This window comes from Alnus glutinosa, chromosome 8 (assembly GCF_958979055.1).
Source record: "Alnus glutinosa chromosome 8, dhAlnGlut1.1, whole genome shotgun sequence".
Taxonomy (NCBI): domain Eukaryota; kingdom Viridiplantae; phylum Streptophyta; class Magnoliopsida; order Fagales; family Betulaceae; genus Alnus; species Alnus glutinosa.
Window position 1 is genome coordinate 10457170 of NC_084893.1, and position 13401 is coordinate 10470570.

The following is a 13401-nucleotide window of genomic DNA, read 5'->3' on the forward strand; positions in this document are numbered from 1 at the left end:
TCCAATGAATCTGGCTGGATTCTGGCTGAACTGATCAGATTTCGGCTAGATTCGCCGGAATCAGGATTGGTCGAATTTCGGTGAATGTGGTCGGAATCTGGCCATTTGTGCCAGATTGCAGCAACCTCCCTGGATTCCGACCGTACTGGCCAGATTCTGGCTAGTTTTGCCGTCTGGCAAACTTGCAGGAACCCAGTAAACAGGAACCTTTTGCGGTAGATTCGGACTACTAACAAACTTCAATGCCCGGCGGTGGAAAATTCTCACAAACGTGCCTGCAATAATGAAGAGTTTAAATTCGGAAAACGATTTACGGTTAAACCGTAAATTGTTTTCCAAAAATTAAATAGGCTTTTACGGTCAAACTAAAAATGATTTCTGTTAACAATTATTTTTGCACCCACCAAACACAAAAAAAGGCCGAAATCATTTTATGTCGAAACCAATTAAACAGAGCATATATTTTCTTGTGGCTGCTTATCCTATGCGATACGATACCAACAATGTGTAAATTAATCTTGACCCGGAAGGAAAAGAAACTTTACTAAAGAAACAAATAAATAAAGTTACAGAAAAATTGAAGGACAAGAGTGGAGCTAGGTTGAGGTAGTCAACCGAAACAAACAAATCAGAGAAAACTTTGCTATATATATGACACTTTGTTCTTTTGATTTACGTAAAATATATGTAACACCGGCGAAAACTTTCTGTGATATGTACTTCGTATTTCTTTATGGTGGTGTGACGTTGTCCAAAAAGAGAGGTTAAAATTCAAGCCCATTTGGCCAACAGAGACATACATCCAGCCCCAAGAAGAAGAGAGATATTTACTCCTAATTGGAGTCTCAGATTGTTTTGCACTCTCGGGTTCATGAAATCATGTGCTAGCAGGTCAACAAGCGCCATATAAATCAGAATCCCAGCTGCAAGAGCATTGAAAGTCCCTTCCACAATTAGAGCAGTTGGGCTGTTATCGTTGTAAGTACTTGATATCCCCATGCCCACAGCAATCCCTACTGGGGTTGTCAGTGAGAAAAATATTGCCATTATTGCCGCAGACCTAGACTTGAATTTTGCCTGGATGGAGTGAAGGGCAACCTTTTAGATAATCTGCTTTGAATCTTAACTGAAAAGTACTGTTTGAGGTAAGCCATAGAAGTTTCAAACTAAAGAATTTTCGCTTTTTGAATGAGTATTGGATTCACAGAAAGAAAAAACGGTTAAATCCCTATATTTTATTTTTTTGCCCCTATACTTCATTTCATATCACAAATAGAACCTCGTTTATGGTTAAAGACGGAGATGGTATTTCCATCCAAAAATTGACGGAAGTCTACGTCACTGGCATTAAAAAATTGACACGTGTCCTTATGACAAATTAAAAATATTAAAAATAAAAAAAAAACTTCTTGAAAAAAGAAAAAGAAAAAAGGTGGCCAATCTAGGTGTGATTCCGCCACCCCCAAAGAGCAAAATGAGGGTGGCTCCTTGGGGTTGGTTTTGGCTACCCCCACAAAAATAAATAAAATAAAATTGTTTAGGGTTTGGCCTTTGGGGGTGGCCGAACCACTCCCAAGGGTGTCTAGGTCGGTTTGAGGGTGGCCGAAACCAACCTTAGGCCAAACGGGGGTGGTTCGGCCACCCCCACAAAACCAAAAAGAAAAAAAAAAAATTCGTTTAGGATTTTTCCATTGGGGGTGGCCGAGGGCGTCTAGCCCGGTTTTGGATGGCGAAAACCATCCTCAAGCCAAACAGGGGTGGCCGAGCCACCGTCGAGGCTCTTGGGGTTGGTTTTGACTACCCCAAGGGCCCTTAGGGTAGTTCGGCCACACCCAGATCAGGTTTTTTTTTCTTCTTTTTATTTATTTGTTTTTTAATTTTTTAGATTTTTAATTGTTTAATTATTTAATTTTATTTTTAATGAGGCATTAGACACGTGTCAGTTTTTTAAGGATAATGACGTAAACTTCCATCAATTTTTGGACAGAAGTACAATATCTGTCTTTAGCCATAAACGAGTTATCATATATGATACAAACTGAAGCACAAGGAATAAAAAATAAAGTATTTAAACCACAGAGGGTAAAACAATATTTAACCTAAAATAAAAACAAATAATACAAAGCAAAAACTGAATAGGCCGGAAATCCAAAAACCAAAACCAAAGGATGCTAAAAGCACCCATTCAACACAATCTGAATATAGGGTTATTTGGTTTTTAAAAAGTATGATTTAAAAATAGCGATGTGAAAACGCGATTTGTAAAAACGCGGTTAAATGTTTTGCAAATTTGTTGTTTGGCCTTTAAAATCACACACACCCATTACCTGAGATTTGAAACTGCAAACTTTTCTATATTTTTAAAAAACACACTCCTAAAAAAATACATGTTTTCTTCAATTTAGTTTAAAAACGCACTTTAAATCTATAAAATCGTAATATCAAAGGCTATCATAGTGTTACAGAGTATAGCATTATACCTGAGTCATGCAGCCACCAAGCCCAATACCCTCAAAAAATTGATGGAAAGTCAAGGCTACTAGGAGAGGCTTTACCGTCGCAACGCTTTTAGAAGCACCCAAGTCTACTCCAATGATCACTGAATGAAACACAATCCCTAATTCCAACACCTATAGAAAACAAAACACTCATCAAAGTAAGAAATCTAGTTGAGAAATAACCCATTGGCCGGGTGAATGAATATTAGCGAAAAATGAACTTAATCTGAGCCACTACTTGTGCTATAATACGGTGACGGATTAGCTCCGGCAGATGCATTCCTTCGGAAGGGGTGACTGATGACCCATGAGCGTGACCATGTGCGGCATGCGTGTGAACATGTACGTGACCCACGTGCTCATCGACCGTCTCTTCAGCTGCAACATTTCCCTGCATTTTGTTTTTTTTTTTTAAAAAAACAACCAAAAGAACATGAAAAGAGAAAGAATATCGAAATTTTTTATCAAAAAGGTTGATTCGAGTGGTAAGTTACTTAATCCTGGTGCCTTATGAAGCATCAAGTCTAAAAACGTTCAACCCCACTTTAGAGCCTTGCTTACGGGCAAAATCTCGAGCTTTACACGATCGATGTCTCAAGAATTTAGTTAGTCGGGACTAAGCCCCGGATACCCTGATTATTAAAATAAAAAATAAAAAAAATTACCTGATTCTTAAAGTGCATACTCTTATAATAGCTAGAGGCATACGTGTCAACCATTAATGTTCCAATAGCAGAGACCATGGCAAAGAAGCCTGTGAAGGGAAAATTGCCCCACGGATTTTGATTAAGGCATGGAGAAGTCAAGCGATCAAATCCATCCGGCAGTATGTGAATGAATCCGGTTGCTAGAATCACACCAGCTGCGAAGGCCTTGATAATGAAAAAGATATCATTTTCTGGCCTCAAAGCTGGAATTTTCTTGCCTAGCAATGGAATGCATACCCCTACAGCACTAGCAACAAGAATGGAGGCTATTGAACCCAGTTTATATTTTAGTACTGCTGAGCTACTGTCATTCTCTTTGGCCGTAGAATCACACGTACAATCACCAGATGTGCTTGGGAGGAGAAGAACCAGAACAAATAACATCTTTAAGATAATAAAAGAAGCTGCTTGAAAATTAATCATGGTGAGAGAGAGATCGGAGACAGGAAAAGATAGTCACTCAAAAATAGAAGACAGAAAGTTGAAATTAAGCTTTTGGGATTGCTGGTTCTGGTTGTTATTATCAGGTGTTGCCAATTATATATTGAAGAAACTAAGTAAAAATAGTGCTAGATTACTAACTATGACAGCATCTTATAAAGTCAACAGTACATAAAATATAATTCTAGGAGAAGTCTTCCAAATTTATGGACTAATTTACGTACTCTGTATCCATTTTATTAATCTTTTTTGGATTATATTATATCATGGTCAGAACTATCTGTTAAGAGTTATTTGGGATGCATGGCAATCTGAAAATAATAAAGTACTAGAAAGGTGTACTAAAGAACTAGCATGTCGACATTATGATCAGAATTATCTATTAAGATTTATTTGGGTTTCCTAAATTACCACAACATTGTCATTTACGCCTTCAAACTTTAAAATGTGTTATTGGGCCCCCCAGACTACTACTGCATGTTAAATTAAACATTTTTTTTTTTTTTTTTCATTTTTCTGTCCAAATACGTACTCTTAAACTTTTTTAAAAAATACCATTGAAAATAATTAAAATTATTAAAAAAAATTATAACAAAAAAAATTGAAAAAATTAAAAATACCGGAAAGGGGTGCCACCCCTTTTCATATTAGCGCCCTTACTATTATTTTTTTCAAATACTTATTTTTTAATTTTTTAAACGGTGTTTTGGGGATAAAAAATTAAAAGTGTCTAATTTGATATGAAATGCTAGTTTAGGAGGCTTTGATGTTACTTTTTAAATTTTGGAGTTGTAAATAAAAATGTAGTAATCATTCTAGGGACTAAAATGCATTTTCCTCTTTATTTTTTAAGTTTGGTCCTCTACAACTAAAATTCTAGTTTCGAAACCCTAGGTACATGGCAATTTAAAAATAGTATAGTACTAGAAGTATGAATTTTTTTTTTATTTTTTTTTATTTTTATTTTGGAGATTGGAGAAGATGTCGACATTATGTTGTGGTGCACACACCTTTGACCAAGATAATTTAGATTTGAATTGAATTGGCTCCATGGCTCAACAGAGTCAAATTTGAAATATAATATCTTAGCAACAATGCCGACAAATACGTGACGTGCACGCTTGGAAAAAAAAAATGTGTCATGACATGTCACATTAACAGTGCACTGTCACGCCTAAGTTCAAAGGGATACACATATATGCTTGAAAATAACGCAGGGAGAACTTTATGATCTTTCATATTTTTTTAAAAAATGTATCTAAATTTCAAAAAATTTAATTTAGGGTATTTATTTTTCAATTTTTTTTTTCAATTTCAACCCTCCATTAGAATTTTCAGTTAAATCCTGTCAAAATTTTCAAAATACATTCCTTATTTTTTTTTAGGTATAAGAAAAGAAAAAAATTGTTAAGATTTAGGTGTGGGTCAGAATTTAACTGAATTTGCAAAATTACCCATGCCTAATCTTTGAAAATTTTAATAATTTTTTTTTTTTTTTAAAAAAAATAGATATAGGGATATTTTGGGAATTTCGATAAGATTTAACAGAAAATTCAAACGGATGGCTAAAATTAAAAAATAGATACCCTAAAGTGACACTTTTTAAAGTTTGGGTACATTTTTTTAAAAGTAATGAAAGATCAGTGGTTATAAGTGAAGTTTTCCAATAAAATATCAATCCAACACAATCATAGCAACTAATAATAACAAAAATCCAACAACACATAATTTGTTTCTCCAAATAACTCATTGGAGAATGTTATAACTCCTTCTAGTGTCCTTCTGGTATCCTTCTGAAATGACATAAAAGTAATAAAAAAAAAAAAAAATTGCATCTGTCATCCAGAAGAACATAGATGTAATTTTTTTTTATTACTGTCCTTTCAGAAGGACACCAGAAACAATAGAAGGGGCTCTGACATTCCTTTAACTCAATACCCATAAAACCCATCATATAATATCAAAGACTCGAAATATATGCTCCATGAACAATGAAAGCAATTAAAAATCTTCAAGACAAACACATAACCAAATCAATGGCAATGTAATCCAAACTCTAATGCTCCGTTTGTTTTGGCGTAAAATGATTTCTGAAAAATGATTTCGGTATTTTCTGGTGTTTGGTAGGGGCGAAAATAATGGTCAACCGGAAAATGATTTCCGTTTGACCAAAAATGCTTAATAAATTTCGGAAGCGTAAATCATTTTCCGTAGATGGTATATGTAGTCGACTCTTTTTTAAACAACGCAGCCGACCTTTACATTCAAGCAGTTGAATATTGTCGGATTTCGACAAGCCAGATTCCGACTCCAGTCGATGCCAAAATCCGACAAATTAGGCCGAAATCCGGCAGACATCGCCGGATTCCGGAGATACCGTGCCAGATTCCGGCCGGGTCCCGGCTCGGATCAGGCCAGAACGCCGGATCACCGGCCATCTGGCCGGGATCCTGGATGGATCCGGCCTGGATCTGGCCAGAACGGCCGGACCCCCGGCATCTGGCCGGATCCGGCTGTTCTGGTGGAATCTCCGGCCAGTCCGGCCGTTTTCTGCCGGATTCCGGCAAAGATCGTCGGAATCCGGCAAAAATGGCTAGATTCCGGCAACTTTGCCGGAATTTGTATTTGCCAAATATTAAAAAAATATTTTTATATTTACATTTTTTATTTTGTGAATAAAATTTATTTTTTAATTAATATGATTAAATTAAAATATAAAAAATATTTGTAATTTTCCGTATGCGCCAAACATCGAAAAATGATTTCGACGGAAAATATTTTTCTGAAAAATGACTTCCCTGAAACTATTTTACGACGGAAACCATTTTACACCGAAACAAACGGAGCATAAATCATAAAACATAATTAAACACTCTAAATTACTGGCCCCCTCCAACTCCGTTGCTGCTTAGCTATAACACTCGCTGCCATATGTTTTCCCCTTGTATGATTGGGTTGTGTAGCCCTCTCTTGAGAATATATCCTCTTCCTTTGGCCGAAGAAAAGACGACCTTCTATTAGGATCTATGGCAACGAAATTCATTGTTGGAAACCATGGCCAATATATGTTGCTTCCGCTGAAGATCTCTCGATCTCATTACACTATGATATTGTGCTTCCAAAATCAGACTCACATGCCTCCGCGCATTTAAAATAAAATTACAAATCTTCACCGATATTCATAATATTACAAGGATTCATAGCCAATATTCTGAAAAAAAAAATAATAATAATAATAATTAATGCAAAAATTTCCATAATGTAAAGGTCTCCAAAGAAACATAAATAATACTAAAAAATAAAATGAAAACCTTTCTTGAATAAATATTCTCAATCATAACGTTTGTAAAATCAACATCAGTAGGAGTCATATTTGTAAATTTAGCTCGACTCACAAAACTTTAGTATGAATGTATAAACATGCAGTTTCTCATCATACTTTCATTTGAAAATAAAATATAATGCGAACATATATATATATATACAACATCTAAATCATAACGCCAATACCTGTAATGTATGTATATATATATATATATATATATATATATATATATATATATATAATGAATTGGACCTATAGCATATTGGAATTTATGGAGAGATGGATTGAAAAGTCTTTGGTTACAACTTACCAAATTTCTCTTTCAGCAAGTGCTGAATAATCCCAAATGTGAATGTATCTCATACTAGGCTTTTGCCCTAACCCAAATGTTGCGATTGGCGCATGAGGGCGCGTTGATGCCGGAGACACTGCTGGAAGTTGGAGGTTTTTCTCATAGGTCTCTTCTATCCTTTCTAATATTTGTCTCTTAGATTGGTCGACTTGTTTGGTTGTTTGTTTTTTGTGTTCGAGCAAGGTGTTTGGTTTGATTATGACAAAAAAGCTTGGTAGAGGTATGGGTAGGGGGAAGGGAGTTTTGGCTAGAACTATTGGCAAAGGTAGTTTGCTGGTCACTCCTGTTGCGGATTTTGGTGTGCAAATTGTTGATTTCATTGATGCCTCTGAATCTTGTGGTAACATTGAGATTGATGCTAACAAGCAAGAGGATTCTTCTCACTCTGAGACTGAACCTAATGTGGGTTGTTGTTGAGGAGATTAACGCTGAGACTAAAGATGATGGCTTTGTACAAGGCCACTAGGAGGTTGAATTTGAATGCCTGAGTATGGGGTTTGTTGAGGATGATATGCATCCAATAGTTAGTGGAGAGGCTCCGAAGGTTTTCCCTTACACAAAAGGTTCTGATTGGAGAGCGTTATTCAATTCGGATAGACCTTTGGGAAACCTACAATTCTTTGCTCCTCAAAAGGTTGGGGACAAAGGAGTTGTTTCTCCTCCTACAAAGGCAGTTGAGGAGGGAATCTCTAAGTGGAAATCGAGCATGATTGGGCAATTCCTATATAAACCTTTACCATTCTTCCTTGTGAAGAAATCTATTGATATTATGTGAAAACAATATGGTACTATTGAGGTTTTCTCGTTAGAAAATGGTTTGTTCATCTTTAGGTTTCTGGATGAGGTTACCCGTGATGAAGTTTTGGATGCTAAGCTTTGGCATATATCCAACGAACCATTGATTCTTCACAAATGGATGCCTAACATGCAAGTTATGAAACTTACTCTGGCGACCATCCCTATGTGATCAAACTTCTGCACTTGCCAATGGAGTTCTGGACCCCAACTTGCCTTAATCATGTGGCAAGTGGTGTTGGCAGACCTCTATATGCATACAAGGTGATTGAGGAGCAAAAGAGGTTGGGTTATGCTCTTGTTGAGATAGATGTGCCCAAAAGAAATAGATATTGAGTTAGATGGTGACTATATTGTCATTGGTGTGGAATACCCGTGGCTCCCTCTCAAGTGCTCCTTGTGTGCTAGCTTTGGACATGTGGCCTATGCCTATTCTCGTAAGAGTACGAAGGTATGGCTCCCTAAAGGTCCTCCAAAGGCTCACAAGCAGTCACCTATTAAGACTGCTCCTGGTCAGAAACAGAAGACTGCTCCGGTTCATAAGTCTTTTGATAGGGCTATCCCGAGGCCTTCAAGTAACTCTAAGTAGGGAAGCAAGGCTGTTGGGGTTGATCTTTCTAATTCTTTTGACCCCATTGGTAGGATTGTGGTTGAGGATGGGATTGAGGAGAAATTCAGACCCGGCCCTCCCCCTACCTTCTTGGATGTGTTTGAGAGGGCTTTGTCCTCTTGAGAAAAGGGACAATGCTCCTCTGCGGGAGGAAGTTCTCCTACCACTGAAATATGAAGATCCTTGCCTGGAATGTCAGGGGGCTTAATAATCCCCTGAAGCTAAAAGAGGTAAGGAGGATGGTTGTTAGTCTCAAGCTTTCTATTATTTGTTTGGTTGAGACTCGTGTTCAATAGGATAATTCGGTTTGAATTGTTAAGTCTATGCTGCCTGGCTGGAATTTTTTCCATAATTATAGTATGCACTTGTTGGGGAAGACTTGGATTTGTTGGGACCCGGGTATCACTTCCTGAAAAATAGATGACTTCTAATTTACCGTGTGTGTGTGCACAATGTGTAACAAAATAATGTAAATGCAGAATTTAAATAATACAATTATTTTGTTAATGAAGTGGAAACTCAATTAAGAGAAAAACCACTCCGGGGCAGCCAAACCTAGGAAATCCACTATCAGAAGACAAAGTTAGTACATAGACAGTAACACTCACATACTTGATACAGTGATTGTATCTAGCACTTTGACACGTAACCTAACGTGAATGCCTCCCAACCAAGTCTTCTACTTGAAGGGATCTTTTATGGATTCCCTTACCTTAGGGATCCTCCCTAAAATAGACTTCAATAACGAGCACAACAATAGCACACAACGACAACGGCTTGAGAGTTAGCAAATCATCACAATATCTCCTAAAATATACTCTTTAAGCTTTAAAGAATTCAATATCGAATTCTATAAATAATACTAGTCTAGAGGCCTCTATTTATAGGCTATAGAAGTCCAAAATTGACTCTGAATCAGATTTCTCTAGGCAGCGTCCGGACAGTAGCTAAGAGCATCCGAACGGCCAACTGTGCAATCGACTTTCCAATATAAGCTGAAATTCTTTCCTGAATAAGACAGCATCCCGACATTGTTTCCCTAGCGTCCGGACGGTTGCACTTCTGCTGCACGCAATTACCATAATAAGGACTAGCGTCCGGACGGTGTTCCCCTGACGTCCAGGCAGTTGCAATTCTTCTCCACGTCTTGCCTTATTAAGGATCACGTCCGGACGGTGTAGCCCTGTCTTCTGGACGGTTGCAGCTATCTTCCCATATCTGTGTCTACGAAGGAAATCCTTTTGCTTGTCGAACACTGATAAGCGTCCGGACGTGTTGTTGAGACATCTGGACAGATGCAACCTTGAACTGTTCAAAGCTTCTGGACACTGATGGGCATGCAGACGGAAATACCACATCGTCCAGACGGATGTTGCTTTGACTGATGAGCGTCCGAACGTTATACTGGACCGTTCGCAAGGATGCTTGGGATCCGACTTCCCTGACTTGGAATCTGCACAGAATCTTTCTTGAAGTAAACATTTGAAGTGAAGACTCTGAAAAAAATGGTATCCCTGATAAAGTAGCAACGTTACATACAAGTGATTTTGTCATACAGAAAGCAGCCAATCACAAACTAATAAACTCCCCCTTTGGCCATTCTTGGACAAAAATCACTTGATCGATTTTAAAATACATTCCCAGTTCAAAACAAAGAATACTCCCCCTTTTTGTCTTAAAAGGACAAAGAGTAAAATAAAGTATAGAAAAACAACAGCTATAAAATACTCCCCCTTAAAGTCTCAACAGGACAAGGGTAAACAGAGTAAATAGAAACCTCAAACAAATATAGTTTCCAAAAAACAAAAGAAAACAGTTAAAAGCCAGAGAAAACATCTTGCTGAAAAAAGGGAGAGAAAGACAACAAGGTTAGTCCTTTTAGAAGGAAAATAGCACACGCATGTATCTAAACCTGAGATATCATTCAAATAGCATGTCAGAAATATGCAAACATATAGTTGAGGACAAGTAATAAGCAAAAATTTCCCTATAGAAAAAAATATTTAAAATAGCTTTTCTTTTACTTAGTCATTTAGTGATCGTCTATTTCCACAATGATTTGGTCACTAACTATTTCTTTAGGGACAAGTTCAAAAATAGATTTATAGCACAATAAGCAATGGATCTTTTTATTTCTCCATATTTATTGATTTTTGAATGTTTTTTTATCACTTGGTGCTGCAACCTAGAGAGATGCTAGAATTTTTAGGTTCTAGGTTCAACTAGCGAGTTGGTCAATTTGACCATCTTAGCCAAAAAAATCTCTCTCATTAGAATTTCCAAAAGCAAAAAGTCAAAGAGAAAAAAAAAAATGTACTTTAGGGGAGCCTTGGATAGTGCACAAAATCATCGCATGAGAAAAGTAAGAAAAGTAACTATCTAGCATTTAAGATGCACATGAAAACTTAGCAGATATCAGACATAAACTCTCAATCATATATAAGCACAGTCAATCAATGCACAATGAACTGAGATATCAGGCAAAAATACATACAATATCTGCAAAGCTATCAGAAGAAAAAATAAAATTCTGCATTTTCTCCCCCAATTTTTTTTTTTAATGGAAAAACAATAAAAACATGCTTCAAAGGTAAATAGACAAACATAAACCTAACATGTGTGGTAAGATCAAACCTGTTCTCAAAGAGAAAGGATCAAAATTACCAATACAGGAAAGCAGCTGCCCGACGTGCCTTTTCTGTCATCCCCAAATAGTACTTGCAAAATTTTCTCAAAAACACCAAGAGAAATGGGGGGAAAGATAATAATGGTTCCTAGATTGCAGAGCAAACAAAGATATGTCAGGTAGAGAGAAATGCAATGTAATCAAACCTGATGCTCTAGGATTAGGAAACAAATCCTAGGCATGTGTACCCTCACCAACTAGGTGAGTTCATTCCCCCTTAAGAGGTTAATGTTTTCCTTCTTTCTGACCCATGCTTACCTGCCTTCCTTGTGATGGTTCTTGACAGGACTTCATCTGGTGATCCATCCACTGTATCATACTCTGCATCCATATAGGCAGCTCCTTATAGAATTGATCATCCTCAAGCTTTCTACGGCTTCTTCATGTCGTGCCTTGATTTGTTAGTCTTGGATTTGCCATTCTGATTGGCAGGAACAAATCGTTGTTGATGCCGCTGATGTTGAGGAGCCTAATGCCGTGGGGCCTTATACCGTGGAGCCTGATGTTATGGAGCTTGCTACTGGGGAGCCTGATGCCGTGGAGCCTGATGCTGGGCCAGAGGTCTAGTGCCAAATTTAGCTTGTCTTGGAACCTCTTTCTTGACCTTTGATCTCTGAGCTCTAAGAAGGGAGGACTGGGGTTGTATGTGCCCACTTAGACCACAATGGTGGTTTATCTCCACCAATTACTTCATTTCCTGTATCCATGACCGAGATTGGAGGCTCGGGGACTGTGGGCTTGACAAATATAGTCCTATGAGTGGAGGGGATATCAGAGGAGGAAGCCACATACCCGAGTCTAATCTTGTCTGTTGGTCTCTTTTGGATTGAAAGCATATAAGTCAGCTTCTCATCAGTGACCCTCTCTAACTGCAGTTGTGTCTCCAGTAGCTTATCCTCTAGATCATGTATATTGAGCAGCAAGGAACTGTTCTCAGTTTATAAACTATTCAACTCATGGATATACTGCTTGCAAGTCTCCCTCAACTTTATGAACTCAACATAAAGGACTTTGTAGGCCTTTATGAGTTCTTCCTCATCTTCATCACTGTGCTCAGAGTAGTAGGAATAAGAATCCTCCTTGTCTTCATGTGGAGCCACAAAGGCTAGAAATTGATCTCGAGCAGGAGTTTCTTCTTCTTCGGACTCATCATTGAGAGTCGCATTGTAGGCCTTCCCTTTACCTTGCTTGAGATTCCCACAGTAAGCCCGTATATGCCCAAAGCCTGAGCATTCAAAACATCTGGCGCCTCTTGGATCTTTCTTCTTAGCTTCTTCTGGCTTAGACTCTCTAGGTGCCTTCTTCAGTTTTTCAGAGAATTTCTTCTTGAATTTATCATTCTTCATTAATATCCTGAAATTTTTGGCCAGCATTTCCACTGCATCTTCTTCATTCTTAGAGTCTTTTTCAAATGAGACTCTAGCTTTCTTCTTAGATGCCTTGAGGGCAATAGTCTTCACCTTCTTGACAGGAGGAAGGGTAAGCTTTTAGGTTTAAGGAGATCCCACCAGCTCTTCAATCTTCATCTCTTCTAAATCTTTGCTTTTTCCAATGGTAGTCACCTTTATTCAGAAACGCTTAGGCAAAGATCTTATAATTTTTCGAATGAGTTTTACATCCGTGACAGGCTTCCCAGGACTAACCATCGAGTTTCTCAGGTCGCTCATCTTGGTGTAAAACTCTGAATGTCTCATCGTCAAGCATCTTAATCTCTTCAAATCTAGAAGTCAACATTTGGAGTTTGGTAGATTTAACAAGTTTTGTGCCATTATATGTTGTTTCTAAGATTTGCCATGCTGCCTGAGCGGATTCACAGTTTGAGATTTTTACGAATTCTGACGGTGAAAGCGCTTGACATAAAGCATGGAGGACTTTATCATTGGGAAGTAGTGCATTTTTCTCAGAGACTAATTCAGGAGTTGCATCCACTGGCTTAGTTCAACCAATTTCAACAATCTTCTTACAATCAATGGATTTTAAAAACAAA

General features: G+C 37.6%; 1 protein-coding gene across 1 annotated transcript; it reads right to left on the reverse strand.

Annotated features, from left to right (window-relative positions):
• Positions 1-518: 518 nt before the first annotated feature.
• On the reverse strand, positions 519-3718 carry LOC133874676 (zinc transporter 1-like). Its single transcript, XM_062312550.1, has 4 exons — positions 3164-3718; positions 2737-2889; positions 2481-2630; positions 519-1077 (listed from the first exon to the last, which is right to left on the reverse strand). The coding sequence occupies exons 1-4, from the start codon at positions 3626-3628 to the stop codon at positions 772-774; spliced, it is 1074 nt and encodes a 357-aa protein (XP_062168534.1). The 5' UTR covers positions 3629-3718; the 3' UTR covers positions 519-771.
• Between the last annotated feature and the right edge of the window lie 9683 nt (positions 3719-13401).

Excerpts from the sequence above, each read along its gene's own strand:
- LOC133874676 (XM_062312550.1), bottom strand. The coding sequence starts at position 3,628 with ATGATTAATTTTCAAGCAGCTTCTTTTATTATCTTAAAGATGTTATTT. Across the intron at positions 2,890-3,163 it reads GTATGCACTTTAAGAATCAG|GGAAATGTTGCAGCTGAAGA; the intron begins GTAATTTTTTTT and ends AACAAAATGCAG. Across the intron at positions 1,078-2,480 it reads TTGGTGGCTGCATGACTCAG|GCAAAATTCAAGTCTAGGTC; the intron begins GTATAATGCTAT and ends CACTCCATCCAG.